The sequence below is a fragment of the Vipera ursinii genome, assembly GCF_947247035.1.
Source record: "Vipera ursinii genome assembly, chromosome: 13".
NCBI lineage: Eukaryota > Metazoa > Chordata > Lepidosauria > Squamata > Viperidae > Vipera > Vipera ursinii.
The window spans coordinates 3,062,833-3,087,398 of record NC_139526.1 but is presented as its reverse complement, the minus strand read 5'-3'; the positions used below and the strand labels follow the sequence as shown (position 1 = coordinate 3,087,398).

Sequence of the window (24,566 nt, the reverse complement as noted above, 5' to 3'; positions counted from 1 at the left end):
GGGCAGGCGGCTGATAACCACGCTGGACAGACTACACCCAGATAGAGTGGCTGCAGACACAGGAACCCCAAACCTAAACAAAGTTTTCAACCAGGGAGATACCAATTTGGGCAAGAAACTATGGCACAGGCCACCCATGGGTACCCGGGGAGGTAGTGGAACAAACTGGGCCTCTTTCTTACAATGTAATGGTGGAGGGGGGACTCCAGTGGAGAAGGCACCTGGACCAGTTGAGACCAAGGGCTCCCGAAAGGATCCTGGGGGACAATCAGGAAGGGAGGTCTGATAAAGCGGAGCCAACACCACAACAGACCAGGAGAGTCACCAGGGGGTCACAAGGTCTAACCTGCTCCAGGTAGGGAAGGGACAATGGGAGCAGGGCAACAGCTGACCCAACCACAATAAGGACACCTCAACACTACAATGACAGTCCTTCAGCCATCAGGTCCACAGACCCCCCTGGAACTGTGTCACCCACACAAACACACCAACAGGAATGGCCAGACAGCAATAAAACGGACTCAAACCCCAACACACCAACAGGCGGGCTAACCCTGAGAAGATCCAACAGAACACACAAGGCCCCAGCCTACCTCTCAGACTACGTGTGGACTTGAGGGGGGGCAGGCGTGGGAAGAATAAGAATGTAAATATTGTAAATAGTTCTGGGAAGGGAAATGGTCAAGAAAATGAGCTTCCTCACTATGGGGGAAGGGGTGTAGTGTATGCAGTCCAGCATACACGAACTGTCAGCACAGCAGGAGGCGCGGGGCTGGACAGCTCCAGGCTATAACCGCATTTGGCGGGAAAGCCTGGTTTAAACAAGTTTGACAGCCCCGGGCTATAGCCAGACCTGGCGGGAAGGCAGGTTTTAAAACGATTGGCTACCTGCACTGGCGGGAAGCCCAGGTTTGAAGTTATTGGTTGGCATTCACCTGGGCAGGTATAAAAGCACGCCCCCTTGTAAGCACGCCCCCTTGTAAGCTTGCAAGTCTTGATTTCAATAAAGAGCCTTTCACGACCACCTGAGTGTTCCTGTTGTGTGTGACCATGCGATCTTACAGTGTACTTTGTGAATTTGGGAAGAATTTTAGTGAGCAGAATGGAGGGAAACTGTACAGGGGGTCAGGTCTCCCCTCAGCTCTCTTTAAAAAAACTGACCTCTGCAGTCCCCCTTTGCAACCTGGCCTGCCCATGGCTAGCAGATGGCTCTCCTCTCCCTGTATCCCTTTTGTCAATGGGAGCGGTACCCCCCCTCCTGTCCTCCCTTCACCCCGTTTCCTTCCTTCATGGCCAGCTTTGATTATCCTGAGCTGTCATGGATTTGTGCAGGAGCAGGAGACTGGGTCTCTGACATGCCCCCCTCCCTCAAGATAATGAATAGAAACAGGAACAGAACAGAATAGAATTATGGGATAGAGTAGAATAGAGCTGTAAAGGAGCTTGGAGGTATGTGCTGCCAGAGGTCAGAGTTTCTCACTGAGATGGGCAAAGCAGTCTCTTTGGGGGGTCTAGCAGGGCCCCTGCCCCCCTCTCGCCCCCGCTGGGATCCGGTGCAGGGCTGGCTGAGTGCTGACTGCTGCTTTTCTCTCTTGACAGCGAAGAAGACATTGCGAAGATCCAGGAGCTGGCAGGCCTCAATAAACTGGAAATAATCCCATTAGTGCAGACCTTCGGGCACGTGGAGGTAGGAGCAGCCGGCTGTGCTTAATTTGTCCCCTGTCACTTTTGAGGAATGTGCAAGGCCTGGCCTCTGTTTTTGCACACATACTGTGTTCACACTCTTTGATGTTTGCACGTAAGGCTTGAGTTAAATGGGCTCCAGCTGAGACCAGGAGGATGCGCAACTGCGGCTCAGCTGTGGCCAACAAATTGTTCTGGCGTTTGAACAACACACTGAAGCTGCCCACAGAATTAACCCACTTTCTGGTTTGGTGCAATCCATTTGACCATAAACTCAACCGAATAGGCTGGATTTGCCTAATATGCCCAGCCGCAAAATCTAAACCAGCCCTAACTTGAACTCAGTTGGCTGATTCTTTTGTGAAATTATGATGATTTGGGGACAGTAGATTTTTAAGGGTCACATTCTCTGATTTCACATGCTGATTTTCCTTTGGCGGTCTTTTTCTTCCACCTCTGCTCCTTAAAATTAGTTGTGGGCCATTCAGGGCCACAGTGAAGATTATACTGTACAAAACCTACGTGATACTCTGATTGTGGGGACAGTAAAATAGGCTCACCCAAAAGCATATGTGCCTTTTCATAAAGTTTGCTAGTTGGAAAAGGCGCTAGAAGACCCCTGAATTCTGTCATAAACTAAAGAGAAGGCCTGGTCCTTCTACCTCAGTTTGCTCTCGCCTGTGAATAAGACTGGTGGTTCCCCAACTAAACAAAGTAAGGTGGGGGTTCAGCCAGATGCTCCAGGCCTGGTTAGGCTGGAGATGGGCTGGGCATCTGAGGAAACCAAGCTTTCTAAGCAGAGTGACAGCCTTCGATTCCCCAGTCTGAAGGGGTAAACATAAGAGCAGCACCTCCAAGAACTAGACTCAGAATAGGGTTTTATTTTTATTTAACTTTCATTTATTTTCAGTATAAAATGATGAAAAAGAATCTGCCATGAACAATTTAATACTGTTGGAGAACCACAAGAACAGCTTAATGATGATAGTTTAGAGAAAGGTTATTTTTTATACAGTTAGTCCTCAACTTACATCCACAACTGAGCCCAAAATTTCTTTGGCTAAGTGAGACATTTGTTAGGTGAGTTTCGCCCCATTTTACGAGTTTTCTTCCCATTGTTAATCATTGCAGTTGTTAAGTTAGTAACAGGTTTTACAGTTGCAAGAAAAAAAGTATGTGAACCCTTTGGGATTACGTGGAGTTTTGCATGAATTGGCCATAAAATGCGCTCTAAACGTCATGTAAGTCACAACAATAGAAAAACACAGTCTGCTTAAAATAATACTACACAAACATTAGCTGTTGTCATGTTTTAATTGAACATAAGATGGAAACATTCACAGTGCAGGGTGGAAAAAGTATGTGAACCCCTAGCCTAATGACTTCTCCAAGAGCTAATTGGAGCCAGGAGTGAGCCAACCTTGACTCCAACCAGTGTGATGATATTGGATGTGTTGCTGACAGCCGTCCTGCCCTTTAAAAACACACACCTGTTTTGGGTTTACTGTTCTCAAGAAGCACTGTCTGATGTGAACCATGCCTCGCAGAAAAGAGCTCTCAGAAGACCTACGATCAAGAATTGTTGACTTGCATGAAGCTGGAAAGAGTTACAAAAGTATCTCCAAAAGCCTTGATGTTCATGTGTCCACGGTAAGACAGACTGTCTACAAATGGAGAAAGTTTAGCACTGTTGCTACTCTCCTTAGGTGTGGTTGTCCTGTAAAAATGACTGCAAGAGCACAGTGCATAATGCTTAATGAGGTAAAGAAGAATCCTAGAGTGTCAGCTAAAGACCTACAGAAATCTCTGGCACATGCTAACATTTTTGTTGACACATCTACAATAAGGAAAACATTAAACAAGAATGGAGTACATGGGAGAACACCACAGAGGAAGCCATTGCTGTCCGAAAAAATATATTGCAGCACATTTGAAGTTTGCAAAAGAGCACCTGGATGTTCCACAACACTACTGGCAAAATATACTGTGGACAGATGAAACCAAAATTGAGTTGTTTGGGAAAAACACACAACACTATGTGAAAGGCACAGCACACCAACATCAAAACCTCATCCCCACTGTAAAACATGGCGGAGGGAGCATCATAGTTTGGGGCTGCTTTGCTGCCTCAGGGCCTGGACGGATTGTTGTCATTGATGGGAAAATGAATTCCAGAGTTTATCAGGACATTTTGCAGGAAAACGTACGACCATCTGTCCGCCACGTAACTCCACGTAACCCCAAAGGGTTCACATACTTTTTCTTGCAACTGTATAGTGAGTCTGGCTTCCCCATTGACTTTGCTTGTCACAAGGTCGCAAAAGGGGATCACATGACCCCAAGGGGACACAGCATATGAGTCAGTTGCCAAGTGTCTGAGTTTTAATCAGGTGACCCTAGGGAGGCTGCAGTGGCGGTCATCAGTGTGAAAATCAGTCCTGTCACTTTTTTTCAGTGCCGTCGTAACTTTGAACGGTCACTAGATGAACTGTTGTAAATCAGTGATGACTTTTAAGTAATTGAGAATTTGAAGAGGAACTTCGCTGAGAAGTTAATAGCTTACCAAAACTTGGAAGTTCTGTGACTGCATCTCTGCCACTTTTTTGGGGGGTAAGACTTGATTTCTCTTGTGGCTAAAGGGACTGGCAAATGGCGTTCTTGCTCTCTAATCAGATAGTAAATTGCTAAAGGAGCTAAAAAAGTTGGTAATAAACCCCAAAATGCCACTGTTGCAATCATCTTTTTGAGACCAAGGATTTCATGGTGAAGATAGGAAATGAAAGAGATTGTGCGGGTTCTATCGGTAGGAACTCCTTGCTTGAGGGACCTTCCGTGGTGCTATTTTGCTGTCTAGAACAGGGTTTTGTGACCCAAATCCTTTGTGATCAAAACAACTAATTGATATTATTTAAAAGGGGACGCGAAGACCTCGCTGCTTTAGAGCCAGCTCCTGTAAAAGACGGGTGGGGGCTGTTGTAGTTCATTTCTGCAGGACTGTTTGAGGGCACAAATAGATGTTGTGGAAGAACCCAATGAAAAAGACAAGAGGCAGCAACACAAAGCAATACTTCTTACTTTAAGATTCAGAGGTTTATTTCAGCAATAATTTGGAACACACATAATTTAATTTAATTTAATAATTTAATTTGTATACCGCCCTTCTCCCGAAGGACTCAGGGCGGTGAACAGGGCAATACATAATAAAAAACAGGATACAAAAATTAAAAAGTAATTAAACAACAATGCCCGTAATAAATTAATACATATTAAGAGTTAAAACCAATTTATAAAACCCAACCCCATCCCATCAGACCAGGCCAGCTTGTTCAAAAAGAAAGGTTTTGAGATCGCGCCGGAAGGAGCAAAGGTCGGGGGCCGTCCAGAGCTCAACCGGCAAGCGGTTCCAAAGGTCTGGCGCGCCCACAGAGAACGCCCTCCCCCTGGGGGCCACCAATCGGCATTCTTTGATCGGAGGCACCCTGAGGAGGCCCTCTCTGTGGGAGCGCACTGGACGGAGGGAAGATGACGCCGGCCGCAGGTGTTGCCGTAGGTAATCCGGACCCATGCCATGAAGGGCTTTGTAAGTCATCACTAACACCTTGAACCTCACCCGGAGAGCAACCGGCAGCCAATGCAGCTCGCAGAGCAAAGGTGTAGCATGGGAGTATCGGGAAGCCCCCAGCACAACTCGCGCGGCTGCATTCTGCACCAGTTGAAGTCTCTGAGTGGACTTCAAGGGCAGCCCCATATTGAGAGCATTACAGTAGTCTAGACGAGAAGTCACGAGCGCATGAGTGACTGTACGCAAGGCATCCCGGTCTAGATAGGGTCGCAACTGGCGCACCAGGCGAACCTGGGCAAAGGCCCCCCCTAGTCACAGCTCCAATATGCTCTTCTAAAGAGAGCTGTGAATCTAGAAGGACCCCCAAGTTGCACGCGCTATCTACGGGGGGGGGTAATAGCTTACCCCACATGGCCAGAGATGGAATAATCGGAATTTCCCGGGATGCCGGCACGAACAGCCACTCAGTCTTGTCAGGGTTGAGTTGAAGTCTGTTCCACCCCATCCAGACCCGGACCGCCTCCAGGCAGCGGGACATCACGTCGAGGGCATCACTGGGGTGGTTTGGGGTCGAAATAAAAACGTAAGCATTACTTACGTTAAAAACCCATTGCAATGAGGTCCAATGACATAGCAGTTCCAATAAGGACAGCATATAGGCCGGTGGCAAATCAATCAGGTCCAGTCCCAACCTTTTGTACCCTTTCTCATCCTAAGACTGCAGACGGATGGTCATCAACCTTGCACTTTCTGCTGACCATAACTTTCCTCATATCCATCTACATCTGAACTCACACCCATCAGCTACTTTCAGTTCCCCGTTTCTCACAGTTCCAGGCCTTATGTTCTAAATGTATCTGAAACAAGCAAGCTTAGCAAAATCAAACTAAGTAAAGTACAGTTGCAGTTTAGATTACAAATAGTTCCTTCGGATTGTAAAACTGAGCACAGCGCAAACCTTGGTCCAATACTTTTCCACAAGGCCTGATTTAGTTCACCTGGGCCTAAATCTTGCATAGAAGAACAATAGCCAACATTTTGATTTTCCACAGAGAGAACCTGCTCAGAGTCGCTCCCGGTAGGAACAATGTCCTGTTCCCAAACCCTCTGTGCCTCTTTCTTTCCAGAATGAAAATAAAATAGAGTCTCAATCCGGAACAAACTAATTTCCCGCAGTTAAAAACAGTGATACAGATAGTCCTCAACCCAGGACTGGGCAGTTAGTGATTATTCAAAGTTACGACGGACTTCTCCAGGCCTTCTGCCAAACCAGATTTGAACTTCCAATGGGCGGATCCCCCTGCAGTCATGTGATCGCATTTTGGACACTTGGAAAGTGTCCTGCAATCTGTGACTTTTTTTTTTGCTGAAAAACACCCCTTGTGGACAATGTATTCACTTAATGACAGCTGCAAAAATGAATGTAATCACATGGTGACCTGCTTAACGACCGGCATGACTTATGACTGTAATTCTGGGCTTTATGATGGTCATAAGTCCAGGACTCCTGTAGTCCCATTTAAACACTCAAATTGTCTACTACACTCAAGGGAGAGTTAACGATCTTAAGATGTCTCTTCACAAATTTAATCAAAACTGTACAGACTGACTTCAAAAGCTGAAAATAAATGTGTTTTCAATCGACCTGCACCTAACATTACATGATCCAAATCTGCAATATAGAAATGGAGTTTGAAATTAAGTAGAAAATGGTAACAAGGATTGCTTTAAAGAAGGAATAAAGCAGGAAGTTCATAATCCATCTGAATTTTCTTTTGAAAATCCAAATCAAGCAATTTGATGAAGATCTCTAGACCCTATTTGCCTACTTGCTACTCAAGGAAACAGTCGTGCATAACATTCTTCCATCTGTAATTGGTGATAAAAGAGCCATTGTAGTTCTAACATATATTAAAAAAGAGCACGGTTAATGTTACCTTTGTTTACCAGTAAAGTTTGATTCGTGCATTTACCAAGCAAAGGGTGAAATGTCAAGAGTATTTTCATTATAAAGCAGTCTAGAAGTGGGCAAGTCCAGCCAACAGTTACAACTTCTCTTAATGCTAGAGAAATAGTTAAAAGAAATAGTTTATATGCAGCTTTCATTGATATAAAAGCCACACTTCTTTTGGTCCCCCATTTGTTCCCCTTAACAGACTTAGGTAAGGTAAAGGTTCCCCCGCACATGCGTGCTAGTCGTTTCCGACTCTAGGGGCCGGTGCTCATCTCCGTTTCAAAGCCGAAGAGCCAGCGCTTGTCCGAGGACGTCTCCGTGGTCATGTGGCTGGCATGACTAGACGCCAAAGGCGCACGGAACGCTGTTACCTTCCCACCGGAGTGGTCCCTATTTTTCTACTTGCATTTTTACGTGCTTTTGAACTGCTAGGTTGGCAGAAACTGGGACGAGTAACAGGCGCTCACTCTGTTACGCGGCACTTGGGATTCGACCCGCCAAACTGCCGACCTTCCGATCGACAAGCTCAGTGTCCTAACCCACTGAGCTTAAATAGTAGCAAACAAAAAATGTTTTGTCAGTAGCAAACAAAAGCTTTAAAAGCCCAGACATTGAATCTGCGCAGATTTTGAGTTGTACATTTATTCTCTCAGAGCTAACGTTTCTACTTTGGTGGAGTTTTATAGATTGGCTTTAATAAAATAAGTATGTTTTCTTGCTTTCTACTGATTTGAAACTCCCTTGTAAAGACCAAATGTGCTAATCCATCCATCTGTGTCTCCCCCAAGTGGCGGTGGTGGTCGTGATGGTGGGCTGTTCCTGGAAGGGATTAGCAAACGGTCAGGAATGTAGGCCAAGGGTGGATATTCCCAGCAGGGAGACCCAAGGGGTGAAGGTCATCCCAGCTGCCCAGCTACAGGAGATTTGGTGGCGCAGCGGTTAGAATGCAGCATTGCAGGCTGACTCAGCCCACAGCCAGGAGTTCGATCCTGACCGGCTCAAGGTTGACTCAGCCTTCCGTCCTTCTGAGGTCAGTAAAATGAGGAACCAGATTGTTGGGCAAAATGCTGATTCTGTAAACCACTTAAAAAGGGCTGTAAAGCATTATGGGGCAGTATATACGTCTAAGCCAGGGGTCTTCAAACTTGGCCCTTTTATGACTTGTGGACTTCAACTCCCAGAATTGAAGTCCACAAGTCATAAAAGGGCCAAGTTTGAAGACCCCTGCTTTAATGCATCACTTCCAAGAGGCAGAACTATCCGTGGGAATTACTGGGACCCAGAATGTCTCTGAGCAATTTCATTTCAGCACTTTAGCTGGTATGTTCTCTTGGGAGCCTCTGTGGGCCCCTGTTAGGTTTTCACCAGCTTTGCTCTTAGTTAATAATAATAATAAAGTTGGAAGGGACCTTGGAGGTCATCTAGTCCAACCCCTTGCTCAGGCAGGAAACCCTATACCATTTCAGACAAATGGCTGTCCAGTCTCTTCTTAAAAACTGCCAGTGTTGGAGCATTCACCACTTCTGGAGGCAGGTTGTTCCACTGGTTAATTGTTCTGTCAGGAAGTTTCTCCTTAGCTCTAGGTTGCTTCTCTCCTTGACTAGTTTCCATCCATTGCTTCTTGCCCTGCCTTCTGGCACTTTGGAAAATAGCTTGACTCCCTCTTTTTTGCGGCAGCCCCTGAGATATTGGAACACTGCTATCATATCCCCCCTCGTCCTTCTCTTCATTAGACTAGACATACCCAATTCCAGAAACCATTCCTTATATGTTTTAGCCTCCAGTCCCCTAATCATCTTTATTGCTCTTCTCTGCTCTCTTTCTAGAGTCCAAACATCTTTTTTACATCGTGGTGACCAAAACTGGATGCAGTATTCCAAGTGTGGCCTTACCAAGGCATTGTAAAGTGGTATTAACACTTCACGTGATCTTGGTGCTATCCGTCTGTTAATGCAGCCTAGCACTGTGTTAGCTTTTTTGGCTGTTGCAGCACACGGCTGGCTCTTATTTAAGAGATTGTCCCCTGGGACTCCGAGATCCCTCTCACAGTTACTACTATTGAGTAGCAGGTAGCAGGTAGTCCAGGAGCTCTTTCAATAGGCTGATTTGCCCGCCCTAACACAACAGGCTCTGCAGCAGTGCTAGAATTACTGCCTCTGCAGCAAGCAATGCCTCCTCTGGAAGGTTTTTGTGCTCAGCAGGAATATCTTTTGTATTTTCATGCTGTAGATCAGGGCTCTCTAAACTTGGCTGGCTGGCTGAAGAATTCTGGGAGGTGAAGTCCACAAGTCTTAAAGTTGCCAACTTTGGAAACTGCTGCTCTGGATCAATGTGGCTGGGGAATTCTGGGAGTTGGAAGTCCATGCATTTTAAAGTTGCCAAGATTGAGAAGGTCTTTTGTCTGCATTCTAGGGTGTTTAACTTCTTGTTCAGTATCAATATTGCTCATCTTCTGATCATGATTCCTGCACTTTTTAATGAACAAAAGAAATTTAGTTTTGGCTTAATTCCCTTCTAGGTTTTTGTCGCTGCAGTGACCTGTCCAGGCCAAAAGTTAGTAACAATCTTATGGTGGGCTAGCATCTTTTCTAGCCTTGAATGGGAGACTTGTCTCCCGTGAACTCAACGCTGGCCTTGGCCCCAGGTCCACTTCTGCACAGCACGGCCAAGAACTCCTTCTTTCTCTCTTGCAGTTCATCTTGAAGCACGACAAGTACCGGCATCTGCGTGAGGTGGAGCGTTTCCCCAACAGCTTCAACCCCCACCTGCCAGAGACCCTGGCCCTCCTGAAGGCTCTGCTCACCCAGGTCCTCAGCAAGCACCCCCACTCCAGTTGGGTACACATCGGGGCTGATGAGGTACGTAGAGGGTCTGCTGCATGGGTGGGAATCCCCCCCTCTCTCTCTGGACATGGTGTTTGTCTAAATGGGCAGAGAGAGCAGTTTACCATTTGTTTGAGTTAGTAGCTAAAAGAACCATCCTGCAGGCATGAAAGCTGGATCCCATTTAAAGGTAATTCCCCAAGCCCAGCATTATTCTCTGTGTTAACCTCATGCCTCAAGGTCACTTTGCCAAGATTTGAGGGCCAAAGGAGCCATTTTCTGTGGCGGGTTTAAGGTAGGTCCAGGAAATGTCTGTTGAGCACAGTGCATCTATTTTTTAGTTTGATTCTGCCCCCCTCCCCCGCCCATCCCCTCGGATTCTTCATCCCAGCCTGCCTGGGGGCCACAGTTGTGCGTGGGGTCCTCAAGTGGGTTGAAAGCAGCCACACCTTTCGGGACACGTCAAGGGCAGCAAGACATGTCCTTCTCCTCTCTGTGATAACTTTTGGGAGATTGGACAACCGTTTGTCTGAAATGGTATAGGGTTTCCTGCCTAAGCAGGGGGTTGGACTAGATGACCTCCAAGGTCCCTTCCACTTCTTTTATTCTGTTCTGTTATTACCAGTTGTTTTCCCAGTTCAGGATCCTGAGAAGTAACTCGCTTATGTGTCTCGCCCACTAAATGGTAGATTTTCTGCCTCTTCCTTTCTGGAGATGTTTTTCTCCTTTGGGGAATTAAGCAAGTAGCAAAGCAGCACATTACATTTTCCACCCTTCTGTGTCTTCCCCCCCGGGCAGGATTTCTTTGGCATTCTGACAGATCTTCCCTTTGCGCACACGCAGATAGGTGAGATCTGCTTTTGTCATCACAGAAGGAGATCATTCAGAAATGGACTCTGGGAGGTTATCCTCACATTTCACAGGGGAATAAAAAGGAGGAAATTGCATGCAAGTAGTCCTCAACCTCTGACTACGGTGGAGCCCAAATTTCTGTTGTTAAGCGAAACAATTTTTCTTGCTACATTTGTTCAGTGAATCGCTGCAGTTCATAAGCTAATAACCTGGTTGTTAAGTGAATCTGGCTTCCCCATTGATTACGCTTGTCAGAAGGTCGCAAAAGGGGATCGCGTGACCCCGGGTGCTGCAACAGTCATAAGAACGTGCCAGTTGCCAAGCGTCTTGAGTTTTGATCATGTGACCGTGGGGGATGCTACAATGGTCGTAAATGTGAAAAACGGTCATAAGTCACTTATTTCAATGCCATTGTAACTTTGAACAGTCAGTAAATAAACTGTTGTAAGTTGAGGACTACCTGTATTTCCAAAAAAGTTCCTTTAAAAGGCTGATTCCTTCTTTATTTTATTTATTTCATTTTTGCAGCTTTAGCAATTCCAAGAACATTTGGGAACAAAGCTTGTTTATCAGCCTGCTTATTAATAGCATTGACTGAGTTTCGTACAGAAAACTGTTAGAAAAGTCTTCCAAGTTACACGTGGACCTGTCTGTTACCAAAATTAGCCTCTTCAGCGTGTTAAAAACAGCAGTTGTGTATATCTGTGCTTCTGAGTTCCCAAGTTAGTTATTCACCCAAGCGTTAAGAGGCATTTATTCAATGACTTGTTTAATGTTTCTGAATAGGGAACTGAAGCAGGATGAGGCTTGGGTAGCCGTGGGTGGGGTGGGGTGGGGTGGGGTGGGGGGATCTTCAAGGAAGAGGATCTCAGGCTTGTGGACAATAGCAAGAAGTGAGAATACACTCTGTGCAGTCGCTGAGAAAAGAGTGGGGAGAAGACGTGTCCTTTGCTGACAGAAGAGCCTGCCTGTGCAAGAAGGACCTTTGAGGGACTCTTCCACTTCTGAGTGGAGTCATTCTGCCTTTTGGTAGCCCAAGCCAGAGGGAGCATTTAACAGAATAACAGAGTCAGAAGGGGCCTTGGAGGTCTTCTAGTCCAGCCCCCTGCAAAAGCAGGAGCCCCTCTACCATTCCAGACAAGTGACTGTCCAATCCCTTCTTGAAAGCCTCCAGTGATGGAGCACCCACCACTTCTGGAGGCATGCTGTTCCACTGGGTTAAGAAATTTCTCCTTAGTTCTAGGTTGCTTCTCTCCTAGATTTGAGAACTTCTGTCTGGAACAGCCCCATCTTTGTCAAGTGCAGGCGGAACCCCTCCGCCTTTCAACCCGCCTCAAAATGGGGGATTAGGATCGTTGCTTCAGCCACTGTGAAAGGGCAGAGTCTGTTGGGAGAAGGAGCCCCCGCTCCCCCACCCCCGCTCCCCGCATTGCTCAGGCACTTCTTTGGCCCTGCAGGTCTTCCACTTAGGCGAAGGAGTAGATTCAAAGAACTGGATGAGTCACAACGGGGGCGATATGGGCAAGATGTACCTGAACCACATCCGGGAGGTGGTGCACTTCATCGCCAGCCAGCCGTGGGGGCTGCAGGTGTTGCTCTGGGACGACATGCTGCGGAAGGTTGGCGTCGCAGCCATCCAAGGTCAGTGCCATCCGCCGGGACCTTCCTGGGCTGTCGCTGGGGTTAGCCTGCCTGACCTTGCAGTGGTTTTCCTTGGAACTGTTCCTGCACACCTGGGGGGTGGTGAGGTCCGTGGCTCTGATTGGTTGAGCTGCCCTTACGTCACGGAGGGTGGCTGGGCAAGCAAAACATTTGGGGAGGCAGGGCGGGGCTGGTCATAGAGAAGAGTAGGAGAGACAGGCCAACATGTGCACGAAGCAGCTCAAGAGAAGCAGGGAGGGGTCAGGAGACAGGGTGGGCAGAAGAGAGACCCCCACTGCCGAGAGAAACTGCAAAAGAAGGCCCAGAGAAGTTGACCCCTTGACGTGAAACCGCCCACCCGATCCTCGGCTGCAGGGCCTTCATTCTTCATTCAGGGTTATGGGCTTGCAGGAGCCGCCTGTGCATCTCACCCAAGAACTGATGTCTTTCAGATTCCGGCATTGCCAAACACGCGTCTCCCGTGCTGTGGTTTTACGCTCCAGACTTTGATCCCCAGCAAATAGGTTGGCTTCCCATCTTTTCTTCCCATCTCTTTGCAGCGCACGTAGGGAGGTTAAAGCAGTTTAAGAAAAGATGTTTTCGTTTCTTGAAAGGACCCCTGGCTTTCTTTGAAGGCCCAGTTGGCAAAGTCCCCTAACTTTAATCCCTCCCAGTCACGATCCTGTGCGCTTGGCGTGTCTGAGAAAGGCTCTGGAGGTCGCTTCGCGCAGGGACCCCACAGGCCCCTCAAAAGGGGGGAGCTCCTGGGCACCTCTTCAGCTCTGAGCAGCCCGCAGCCCAGGGCTGGCGTTGAGCATGGGCGATCCTCTCTCTCTCTCTTTACTCTAGGAAGGTACATTGAAAAGTACGCCGAGTGCGGCTTTCCAACCATCTGGTTTGCGAGCGCCTTCAAAGGCACCACGGGCCCCGCCCAGGCCTGGACCCCCTTAAACACCCACCTGCAGAACCATCTGCGATGGCTGAAAGTCATGAAAGTCATGGAGAAGATGCCCTCCATCCATTTCCAGGGCATCGTACTCACCGGCTGGCAAAGGCAAGTGTGTGTGGGGGGGGGGAGTGTCTGTTTGGCCTCCCCAGGAACCGCAGCCCTCCGTCAGCTGCCCCTGGAGGAGAAGAAGGGCCCAGCCTGGCTTCAGGGCTCCTCCACAGGCAGCAGAGCCGTCTGCCGAGGCTTCAGGCAGGTGGGGTTTCCTTTGGGCTTCGCCAGGGGAAGGCTGGCAGAGGCAGAACCGCTCCCCCCTCCCAGCCTTGTTTAGCTCTACAGGGGGACCGGAGTCGCAGGGGGTCCAAAGGCTGAGCTGAGGGGTGGCTTGTGCCATTGCCCTCCCAAAAGAAATGCCCAGGCATAGCACCCCCTCTTCCCGTGAGACCCCTCCCACCCCACCCAAAAGAAGAAAGAGGCCCTCTGCAGCCTGAGGTCTCTCCTCTTGCCCCCCCTCCAGTTCTTGCCTTTTGCATTGCCAGCGAGGAGAAGGAGATCTACTGTCCGGATAGGCGAAAATGGGGGGATCCATTTCTGTTTCTCTGTGCAGGTACGACCACTACTCTGCTTTGTGCGAGCTGCTACCTGTCGGGATCCCCTCTCTGGCCGTGTGCTTGCAGACCCTCGTGAACGGTGAGGGGGGAGCCTGGGCATTTGCGGGCAGGGGGAAGGTGGGTAGGAACATTTCCAAGTTGCAGAGAACCACCCAGTGGAGACAATGCAAACTATTGGACTGTGTGTGTGTGTGTGTGTGTGTGTGTGTGTGTGTGTGTGTGTCTCCACTCACCTCTCCTAGGGCAGCCACTCTGCCATTGGCAGGACTTTGGTGCCCTCAAGTGGTGCATTGAAGAACAGCTGCCTCCTCCACAAATGGCTAGAGCCGCCTCTCTCAGGTGGTCCCGGCATGCCTGGCCCCCTCCAGCTGCCCTCCAAAAGCCCTGCCAGAAGGGGGGCTGGAGTCCCCCCTCCCTCGTGGAGAAAGAGGTGCAGTGCTTGCGTCTCAGAAAACGCTTTTCCTAAATTCTGTTTGATTGGGAGAAATCTTCCTTCTCGTACTTGAGGGATTGTTTAAATTATTTCATTACAAGCGTATGAAGAGTTAAAAACTATTTTTTTGTGATACATAATTAATTTCTGTGAGGAAGGGTGCAGTGTGTGCTCTTAAAGCATACACGGAATGCCAGCACAGCAGGGGGCTGGACAGCTCCAGGCTAGAACCGCTTTTGGCGGGAAAGCCTGAATAGGGCGAGTCGTTGGCAGCCCCAGGGCATGGTCAGCTCTGGCGGGAAGCCAGGGTTTAAATCCATTGGCCACCTGCACTGGCGGGAAGCCCAGGTTTGAATCTATTGGTCGCGATTCATCTGGGCAGGTATAAAGAGACACCAGGTAACCCCTTCGCCCCAGCTTCATTCCTGATCCAATAAAGAAGTACTACCCAGGACCCAGATTGTTGGGGGCAATAAGCTGACTTTGTAATAATGCCGCTTGGGGGGTGTGTGTGTGTGTGAAAGCCCTAATAAGCAGGCATATACATAGAATGGAGGCTACTGCTAAGCTTGTAAGCCGCCCTGAGTCTTCGGAGAAGGGCAGGATATAAATGGAATTTAAAAAATAAATAAATAAGTGTCCGTCTCTCTGTGCGACCACGCGACATTGCAGCTAGGCAGGGCCACTTGAAGTGATTAAAACGGATCAAATGACCGGCTCTTGCCTCATCCCAAGAAGCCAGAATGCCTGGTTTGAGCCAGGCCAGCCTGGTAAAGGAACTCAGCCAGGCTGGTTTGTAAAATCTGGTTTCTGGCAGATGGGTAGATAGGGATTCCTGAGTGTGAGCAGGGCTGGGTTTTCTACACATTTCCTGTGTCGGGGTGCTTAAGGGGTGAAGGGGGTCCCTTAGCCAGATGTTCAGAAAAACCGACCACGTCCTCAGCTACGCCCATCATGGCTCTCAGGCTCAAAGAGAAAATTGCCCAGCCTGGTTCCTGCCACTCCCGGCGGTGTTAGCTCAGTCAAGGTTAGCTCCACATAGGCAGGTTGTGGCTTTGTGCAACGTCTGATCTGGGTCAGGGATTACAGAGGCATAAATTAAAGAGCTGGCAGAACAACTGGCGGACGAGGGCTGCCTTTGTGGAGCAGGGCAGGGAGGGATGAGGTGGTGGGCAGGGACCAGTCAGGAGTCAAAAAAATCCCGTGCTGATTTGGGGGGGGCGCACCCGAAAGGCACCTGTTGCTGTTGCAAGCCCCTTTTCCAGGACTCTGCCAGGGCCCTCTGATGCCCACGTGCCTGGCACTCCCCCCACCTCCCAGAAGTGATCTGGGAAGTTGTCTGAACAAAAGTCCAAGGAAGGGGCAGACCCTCCACCCCCAGGCCCCAGTTCTTCTTTGAAGAGAGGGGGGACTTCGTTTCCTCCCTGGGCCAAAGTGTCCTGCCCTCTCCCCTCTTGCCTGAGGGCACCACAAGGGCCTCCCCCCTCCCTCCAGACACCCCCACCTGGCAAAGTGCAAAGGCCATTTAAAGCGGACTCTCTCCTCCGTGTCCTGTCTTCTCTGGGGCGGCCTTGCCACCCAGCACTACGCCAGGGCATCCCCCCCACCCCGGCTACTGTGCTGCTTGGGGCAGCCAGATCAAGGGCAGATTACAGGCAGTCCTCACCTTAGGGCCACAACTGAGCCCAAAATTTCTGTTGTTAAGCGAGACAGATGTTAAGTGAACTTTTTTCCCATTTTTACGACCTTTCTTGCCACGGTTGTTAAGCGAATCACTGCAGTCGCTAAGTGAATCTGGATCCCACATTGACTTTGCTCGTCAGAAGGTTGCCAAAGGTCACATAACCCTAGGACGCTGTGTCCGTCATAAATACGAGTCAATGGCCAAGCATCCGGATTTCGATCACGTGATCATGGGGATGCTGCAAAGGTCATAAGTGTGGAAAACAGTCACAAGGAACTTTTTCCAGTGCCGCTGTAACTTTGAATTGTGGCTAAATGAACTGTTGTACCATGTTGTGTGTAGACAAGTCTGTGTTTAGGGGCAGCACAGCTGTTTTCTCTGGGTTACCTTGCTGTGGCTCCACACAGCTGCCAGCCACGTCTCCCCCAGGCCAGGCAGGCAGGCAGCGGGGCAGAGCCCCTTCCTCACTGGCCCCTCCCCGCTCCTTCTGTCCCTCAGGAGGCTTCACCGAGGCTGCCAAAAAGAAAGTCCTGGCCATGCTCGGCTTCCAGAACCTGCACCTGGAAAAGAGCACCTGGTGCGTATACAAAAGGGGTCGAGGTGAGGGTGGAGGCTGGTTACGGGGTCTGCCTTTAAGTCAGCCGTTCCTAGCCCAAGGGTACTCCAAAGCTCATCACCCCTAGCCAGGGGAGGCCACGATGGGCTACAAACGGCTGGGCTAAGAGCCTGGGCAGCTGTGGGGGAGTCTTTCTTCAGTGCCCATTGTGAAAAATGCCACTTTCCGAACTGGAGAAAATGGAAGGCAGCCGCTCGCATCCCAGAGTTGCCGCTGAAAATCTTGTGTCTTCCCAGCGAAGGAACCGGGGCGTTTCCGGGCTCCGATATCTACCGCATGGTGGAGCAAGTGGACGGCCAGCTGAAGGACTCGGTCACCAAAGTCTTGGAGGAGGAAAGGTGGGTGCCACGGCAGGAGGGCCCCCGGTGCCCCACAACATTGGCCTGGCCAGGAGGTGGGCCGGGCCCCAGGTTCCCCTTGTCTCCTCCCCGCTTGCCCCGTTCCAAGGCTGAACCGCCCCTCATTCTGGAGGGCAAGGAAGTGGGATGCATCTTCCCAGAGGGGGCCTTGGTTTGGGGCTCCTCAAGGTCAGAGAGAAGTCGGTGGTTCTGCCCCCCCCCAGCAGAGATCTTTTATCTGAAGTTCTTAGGAGGAACCTTGCTCCTGTTTGGCTGTACCTCCTGCTCTCTTCACAGCTGGTCCCCGACTTACGACTACAATTGAACCCCAAATTTCTGTGGCTAAGCAAGATAGTTGTTAAGTGAATTCTGCCCCATTTTAAGACCTTTCTTAAAGGTCTTAAAGTTGTTAAGTGAATCACTGCAGTTGCTACGTTGGTAACACGATTGTTAAGTGAATCTGGCTTCCCCGTTGACTTTGCTTGTCAGAAGGGCTCAAAAGGGGGCAATTGTCACAAATCCCAAAGATGCTTTTCAAAAGGCAACTGGACTTCCTTGGTTTTTTTCCTTGAAAACCTTTCGCTTCTCCTCCAAGAAGCTTCTTCAGTTCTCCCGAAATGGCTGGGGAATTCTGGGAGTTGAAGTTCATCCAACTTAAAGTGGCCAAGGTGGATAAACACTGGAGTAGTCTATTTAAACTTGTGTGTGTGTGTGTGTGTGTGTGTGTGTGTGTTTGTGTGTGTTGATACAAGCAGCTAAGGGCAGGGCCAGGGACAGAGAGCCATAATCTTTTAAGGCTAGAGTTAAGAGCAGCGGTGGGATTCAAATATGTGAACCACCGGTTCTCTGCGTGGATGCCGCTTCCAGAAGTCCACTCTGGGCCCGGGCAACAAAAAATTAGCTACCGGTTCTGCCGAAGTGGTGCGAACTGGCTGAATCCCACCACTGGTTAAGAGCCGTGGTGGCGCAGTGGTTAGAATGCAGTATTGCAGGCAAAATCTGTGCACTGCCAAGAGTTCGATCCTGACCAGCTCAAGGTTGAGCCTTCCATCCTTCTGAGGTTGTTAAACTGAGGACCCAGATTGTTGGGGTAAGATGCTAACTTTGTAAAACCACCCATTGAGTGCTATAAAGCACTATGAAGCAGTATATAAATCTAAGTGCTATTGCTATAACTTTATGGCTGCTGTCCAGTTCCAAGGACTCAGGCAGGATCATCGCCTCTTTCAAGTCTCTCCTTGTCTCACTCGCTAGGATTTCATCCAAGCTTCACCGAATCTTTTTTATTTCTCTAATCATGCAGCTCCATCAAGGGATGGTTCAGCCCGTATCACCGCAAGCATCAGTTCGGCAACCCACGAAACATGGAAAGCTTCGGCAGCAAAGTGCTCAAGTGAGTGGACAGCTGAGTGGCTGGATCCCAGAGAGGGTGGGATCCCAGCCCAGTTCTTCTCTCTCCCCATATGTGGGTAAAAAGCACAAATCTTTCCCTTTAGTGGAATTTCCCTATCAAATTCAGTTCGTTTTCAAGAGAAATTGCATCTTCCAAGAGCTGGCCTTGGAAGATGGATGCAAAGAGGAAGGAAGGCAAATATCTTGGAAGATTTTTTTTTTTTTTGGTAAAAAAAAAACAGTCTGTCACTGAATGAGGATATGCAGAATGCCCCGAGCGATGGCTGGCTGGGGAATTCTGGAAGTCCACAAGTCTTAACGCTGCCAAGGATGGAGAGCCCTGCTCTAAGAGGCCAAAGGGCCCTTAATGACACAGGTGCCCCCTCCCTCCCAGGCTCAGACAGGTATCCCGCTCTTCCCCCCAGGGTCCATGAAGACTGGGAGAACGTCATCCAGACTCTGCGCTCGCACCTGGAGAGCATCTACTTCCCTGACGCCGTGGAGGAGTGGATGGAGGAGAACGTCAACCCTCACATGGACCGCCTGCGCGAGTTTGTCCGGGACTTCAAGGAAGTCATCCGCCTGAATGCCCGGCCAAAGACCCTCTAGGGAAGGGCCCCTTCCCAGGCACAAAGAGGGGGCCCATTCGTGGTTCAGTCCAACTTGGTTTTTCAAACTTGAGAGAACACGGGGCTTCCAGAACAGGGTTGAGTGCCTCTTCTTGTGCTTGGCCACCACTTGATGGATTCCTCCCAGGTTGGCACCTCCCCCCTCCCCCCTGGAGAAGGTGAATCTGTGGACCTATTTGGAGGGGGGAGTAGAATTTCTGGTGGTGGGCTTTCTGGATGGAAGAGTTTTGGCCCTGATTTCCATTCCTTTCTATTTCTTCCTTTTCAATGCAGTTTAGTGCTCTTGGAACTGGCACTGTTGGTGTCTGGCCTTCACCCCAGTGCTCTCCTGGGCAGAGAAAGTGCCACAGGGATGTGGGGAACGACTGCCACGTTCTGACAGAGACGGAGGTGGGGGCATTGCTGAATGATGTTCAGTTTTCATCTTTCCAGCACCCTCCTTTGAAAGTCCCTCCTCTTGCCTGAAAATTGTTAGATTAACTTTTTCCCCACTGAGACTTGAAATCTATTCTCATCTTTCATCGGTCACAAGATTCTTCGTTTTGCTGGGAGAAAAAAAACGACAGTTTTTGCTCAGCTGTAGTCAGAGTAGTGCAGTGGTAGCATCTTGGAATGGAGGCAACAAACTGGGGGACAGAGAGACTTTGAAGCTTCCTTCAGAGTCAGCAGACCAGGCCAAAGACTTGTTCCTTGGTGGTAACCAAGTTCTCCAGAACATGAGAAGGAAGGAACAAGGAAGCAGCCCTGGGGAGGGGGCGAAACATCCACGCCACGTCTGGCTGCTGCCCCCACCCTGTGGGGCAGCTTCCAGGCTCTCTTGCCCCTTTCAGAATTTGGCTTGCCAAAGGCCCGAAGCTGCCTTGCAGGCCTCTAAGCTAAAATCTTCCTGTCATTGTGGACTGTGAATTTGCTTTCTCAGGGGTCCCATTTGCCACCCACCCTAGTGTCTTGGTGAGATCCCTCCCCTTATCACTAGGGAAGGGGAGGAAGGGGTTGGAGAGAAATGGGAATTGCAAAGGCAATGCCCCCCCGCCACCCAGTCTTCCTGCCGAACCGGGGTGGGGGGAGCCCTCTGTCTCCTGCTTGCAGCTGCCTGTCCCAGGGTATTGCTAGCTGAGTTGGTTCCTGGGCAGCCCAAGTGATTGGCAGGCGTGTAACCCAGCTCCCTGCAAAGTGCCAGGTGGAGGCGAGTGAGAGAGCAGCCAGGCAAGCGCCATCTGGCGGAGGTGAGTGGAGATAACAGGTAGCCCTGGCAGGTGGGAAATCCCCTCCAGAGAGCCCCTGCTGGTCCCCGGATCCTGCCTTGCTTCTCTTTGCTGCTCGTATCCCAGGGCAGGGAATGGCATACAGGAGGGGCTCTGCTAAGCCTGTGGCTTGTCTCGTAATCCTGTCTTGGCTGGCGGCCAGAGTCTGTGTGCAAGTGGCCCAGAGCTGCTGTTCGGAGCCTCCTGCACTGCACATAAGTCCTTGGCTCCTGCAATTGTGGGGCAGACCCAGAGAGGTGAGGCATGGATCCCCCTGGCTGCTTTCCCCAAGGGAGGAGGGGGGGATCTGGGTTCCTGCGTGGTCTCTGCCAAGGAAAGCAGGAGGAGCTGCCTGCCCATTCCCCCCTTCCCAGAAGGGCAGCTGTGGTTCCCTTCCCACCAGGAGAGTCGCTCGGGTTGCTGAAGGATCTGTTTTATAAGGCGGACTCGGAGTTAGTTGCTGCCTTGAAGAGTTAATTGTGCAGGAGAGTTGCTTCTGTGGTACCAAGGACAATAAAGTATTTTTTGTAAGGATGGGCTCCTCTGTTGGCAAAAGCCAGTTAAGTGGGGAGTTGCAGGACCTGTGGTGACCCCCCAGCTCCTGGTTCAAATGAGGGAGGGTTCTTGAGGAGGGGTTGCATAGAGCTTCACAGTGGCCTCGAGAAACTGTGCTATACTAATGTCAAAACACGGCATTAAAGCCATTTTAGATTTTTAGAAAAAGCTACACAACCATTGAGATTAATCACGGGGGAGCAACATTATTCAGAGACTAATAGTGAAAAAGTTGCACTGCTTCACACGTTGACTTATTTAGGAACAAAATATGTAAACCAGCCAGGTAAGCTCACAGACTTTGCAAAGCCATGTTGTGTGAGCTCAGCTCTTGTGGTTATGCAAACTCAGCCAGTTGTGGTTTAATAATGAAACGTGGCTCAGCAAGATTCCTAAACCAAGGAATTAGGTGTCTATCGAGAACTCAGCTATTCGCCGTCTGTGCTGAAAGTTCATTTTTCTGTAGCTAATAAGCAGGTTCCTCCAAATCCACCCCACCTCAAGAATGCAGAAATATTGCGGGGTGGGGTGGGTGGGTGGGTGTGGTTTCCATCCTGGCAGGGCCTGGAGGGTTCAAATTAGGTGCTTCTGTGGCTTCTCTGCAATGCCACAAGAGCCGAGGGCCAGAGAGGCTTCTAGCTTAGCAGCTGACTTTCTGATAAGGACCCGATCTGGGTCCAGAAACAATATCCGTTTCAGCCTTGCGCTTCCTCTGCCATTTGCTGATCGGGGGCAGCTGATTGACACAGAGTTGTGTGTCTGCTCCCGTGGCTGTTTTCAGCTCCTGGGATCAAAAATAATTCACTAGCAAAATGAGGACAGAAGCCCTTTCGTGAAGGTGGCCGGTCCTTCCCTAAGTTTTCAGCTTCCCCGAAGTGGCCATAATTTTTATTTTAATGCCTCTACGCTGCAGATTAAGCCTGGGAAAAGACCCAGAGGCCAGTGCCCTGTCTGCGATTCCGAAAGTCAGAATCATGTGGTGGTCCCCGTGGTGCTGGTGTCTCTCTCTCCCCCCCCCCCCCCCGTAGGGGCAAAGGTTGCCTTGAAAGAAGCAGGAGAGCAGAAGCGCCTTTGAACTCTGATCTTGGAGAAAACAGCAAGGAAACAAACCCATGAATCATTGATCAAATCGACCCAGATTCTCACTCAAGGCACAAATGACCGGTCTCAAGTTCTCATGTTTAAACATATTCTGTGCAAGCCTGGAGAAATCTCTAAAGTTGGGAAGGGTGGAAGGAAAGAAGAGGATGACCAGCAGGATAGATTCAATTGGATAGATTGAATTACAACTGCAATTAATTCACTGGGATGCCTAAAAGTTCAGGTGGAGGACAGATCAGCTGGCTCCTGAGAATGTCAGCCTCTGGTTGCTAAGAGTTAGCACCAGCTTCAGGGCACCTAATTAACCAGTCTAGCCTGCCTTTCCATTCCAGGTAAAAATACTCAAGGCTGGTATTCACAGAACGATGTGAATAAAAAGAAATCATGTGTTCAAATGCAGGTAAAGGTGAGCTTCTGCCCAAGAAGTTACCTCTTAAACATTTAAACATACTTGAAGGTTTTGAGTATATGCATTTCTTTTATAGGTGGTGGGAGTCATTGGCGGCGTTGGGAAATTCAGGGGACCTGCATAGGTGACCATGATCCAAAAAAGTTGTTGAGACTTTAGAAAGGGTGCAGAGAAGAGCAAGAAAGATGAGCAGGGCACTGGAGGCTAAAACATGAAGAACACTGGCAGGAATTCGGTCTGTCTAGCCCAGGGGTAGGCAACCTTGGCTCTTTTATGAGTCATGGACTTCAGCTCCCAGAATTCCTGAGTCAGCATAGCTGACTCAGGAATTCTGGGAGTTGAAGTCCATGACTCATAAAAGAGCCGAGGTTGCCTACCCCTGGTCTAGCCTAATGAAAAGGATTAGGGGTGATAGGTTAGCAGTCTTCCCACATTTGAGGAGCTGTCACAGAGGAAGGGGTCAACCTATTCTCCAAAGCACCTGAAGGCAGAACAAGAAGTAACAGATGGAAACTTATCAAAGAGAGAAGCAACCTGGAATTAAGGAGAAACTTCCTGACAGTGAGAACAATCAAACAGTGGAACAGCTTCCCTCCAGAAGTTGTGGGTGCTCCATCACTGGAGGTTTTTAAGAAGAAACTGGACCGTTGAATAAAAGAGAAGAGGAGAAGAGAAGCTGGAAGGGACTTTGGAGGTCTTCTAGTCCAGCCCCCTGCTCAAGCAGGAGAACCTATACCATCTCAGGTGATTGTCCAGTCTCTTCTTAAAAACCTCCAGTGATGGAGCACCAATGATTTCTGGTGGAAAGCTGTTCCACTGGTTAATTGTCCTCACTGTCAGGAACTTTCTCCTTAATTCCAGGTTGCTTCTCTCTCTGGTCAGTTTCCAACCATTGTTTCTTGTCCTTCCCTCTGATGCTTTGGAGAATAATTTGACCCCCTCTTTTTGTCATTTGTCTGGAACGATACAGGGTTTCCTACTTGAGCGGGGGTTGGACTACAAGACCTCCAAAGTCCCTTCCAATTCTGTTATTCTATACTGTCTGGCTGTTCAGGTAGAGGAGCAGCCGAGCAGGTAATTCCCCATCTTCCAGTCCACCCAGGCGGGAGGAGGCCCTACAGGTGCCCCCCGTCCCCAAGCAAGAAGAGTCTTCCGACTCCTGAGCTGGTTCTTTTCAGCGGAAGAAATATGCGCTCGGTCCCCAGTAAAGAATCTGGGTCATTCTCGCACGAGCAGAGCGGCTCTCCTGAAAGGCGACGTGCCTCTTTGGCACAAAGGCAGCCAGCTTTGTCTGCTGCAGGGAAGAGCTGCCTTCCGCCCGGATGAGGCCAAGTCCCTGTGGCAGATGCTAATCCCCGGAACGGTCCTCTGGCCCTCAGCCTGCAGCCTTCCCTGGGCAAAAGACCTGGATGAAAAGGCAGCCATTCCTTATGCTTAGGAAGCTCTAGTGCAGGGGTAGGCAACCTCCGCTCTTTTATGACTCATGGACTTCAACTCCCAGAATTCCTGAGCCAGCATGGCTCCGCTTGGAAACCTCTCCCTTTTCCCTCAGCATGGCTGGCTCAGGAATTCTGGGAGTTGAAGTCCATGAGTCATAAAAGAGCGGAGGTTGCCTACCCCTGCTCTAGTGCAAGGAGAAAAGATCCCTCAAGGGAAACGTCTAGAGCTGTTTTTCTCCACTTCCTCAACTTTAAGAAGGGGGCACTTCAACTCCCAAAGTTCCCCAGCCAGCTATGGGAGTTGAAGTCACCCTTCCTAACGTTGAGGAGGTGGAGAAAGCCTGTGACAGAGGACATGAAATCCCATTTGTGCTCAGAAGAGCAGGGGCCACAAGGGAAATGGAAGGGGGTTAGTCCTCTTTCTGAGAGTCATTGAGGCCACTTGGAGGCTTATTTGTGCCCTCAGGGTCGCCTGAATCCTATCGTCCAGGAGCCTCCAACCTTGGCAACTTTTACGACTTGTGGACTTCAGCTCCCAGAAATCCTCAGCCAGAGGAATTCTGGGAGTTGAAGTCCACAAGTCAGCCAGAGGAATTCTGGGAGTTGAAGTCCACAAGTGGTAAAGTTGCCATGGTTGGAGACCCCTGCCTGTACT

General features: G+C 49.6%; 1 protein-coding gene across 3 annotated transcripts in view; it reads left to right on the top strand.

Moving 5' to 3' along the window:
• LOC310646327 (hexosaminidase D-like) overlaps positions 1-20,913 on the top strand; it is a 49,258-nt gene extending 28,345 nt beyond the window's left edge. For all 3 annotated transcript variants that reach the window (XM_083372697.1, XM_083372699.1, XM_083372698.1), the window contains exons 6-15: positions 1,600-1,687; positions 9,893-10,057; positions 12,331-12,514; positions 12,967-13,038; positions 13,364-13,568; positions 14,068-14,150; positions 16,687-16,765; positions 17,041-17,142; positions 18,446-18,535; positions 18,960-20,913. In XM_083372697.1, the coding sequence (XP_083228823.1) occupies positions 1,600-1,687; positions 9,893-10,057; positions 12,331-12,514; positions 12,967-13,038; positions 13,364-13,568; positions 14,068-14,150; positions 16,687-16,765; positions 17,041-17,142; positions 18,446-18,535; positions 18,960-19,143 (1,252 nt within the window). In that variant the 3' untranslated portion in view covers positions 19,144-20,913. The remainder of the gene's footprint in view (positions 1-1,599; positions 1,688-9,892; positions 10,058-12,330; positions 12,515-12,966; positions 13,039-13,363; positions 13,569-14,067; positions 14,151-16,686; positions 16,766-17,040; positions 17,143-18,445; positions 18,536-18,959) is intronic.
• The last annotated feature ends 3,653 nt before the right edge of the window (positions 20,914-24,566 follow it).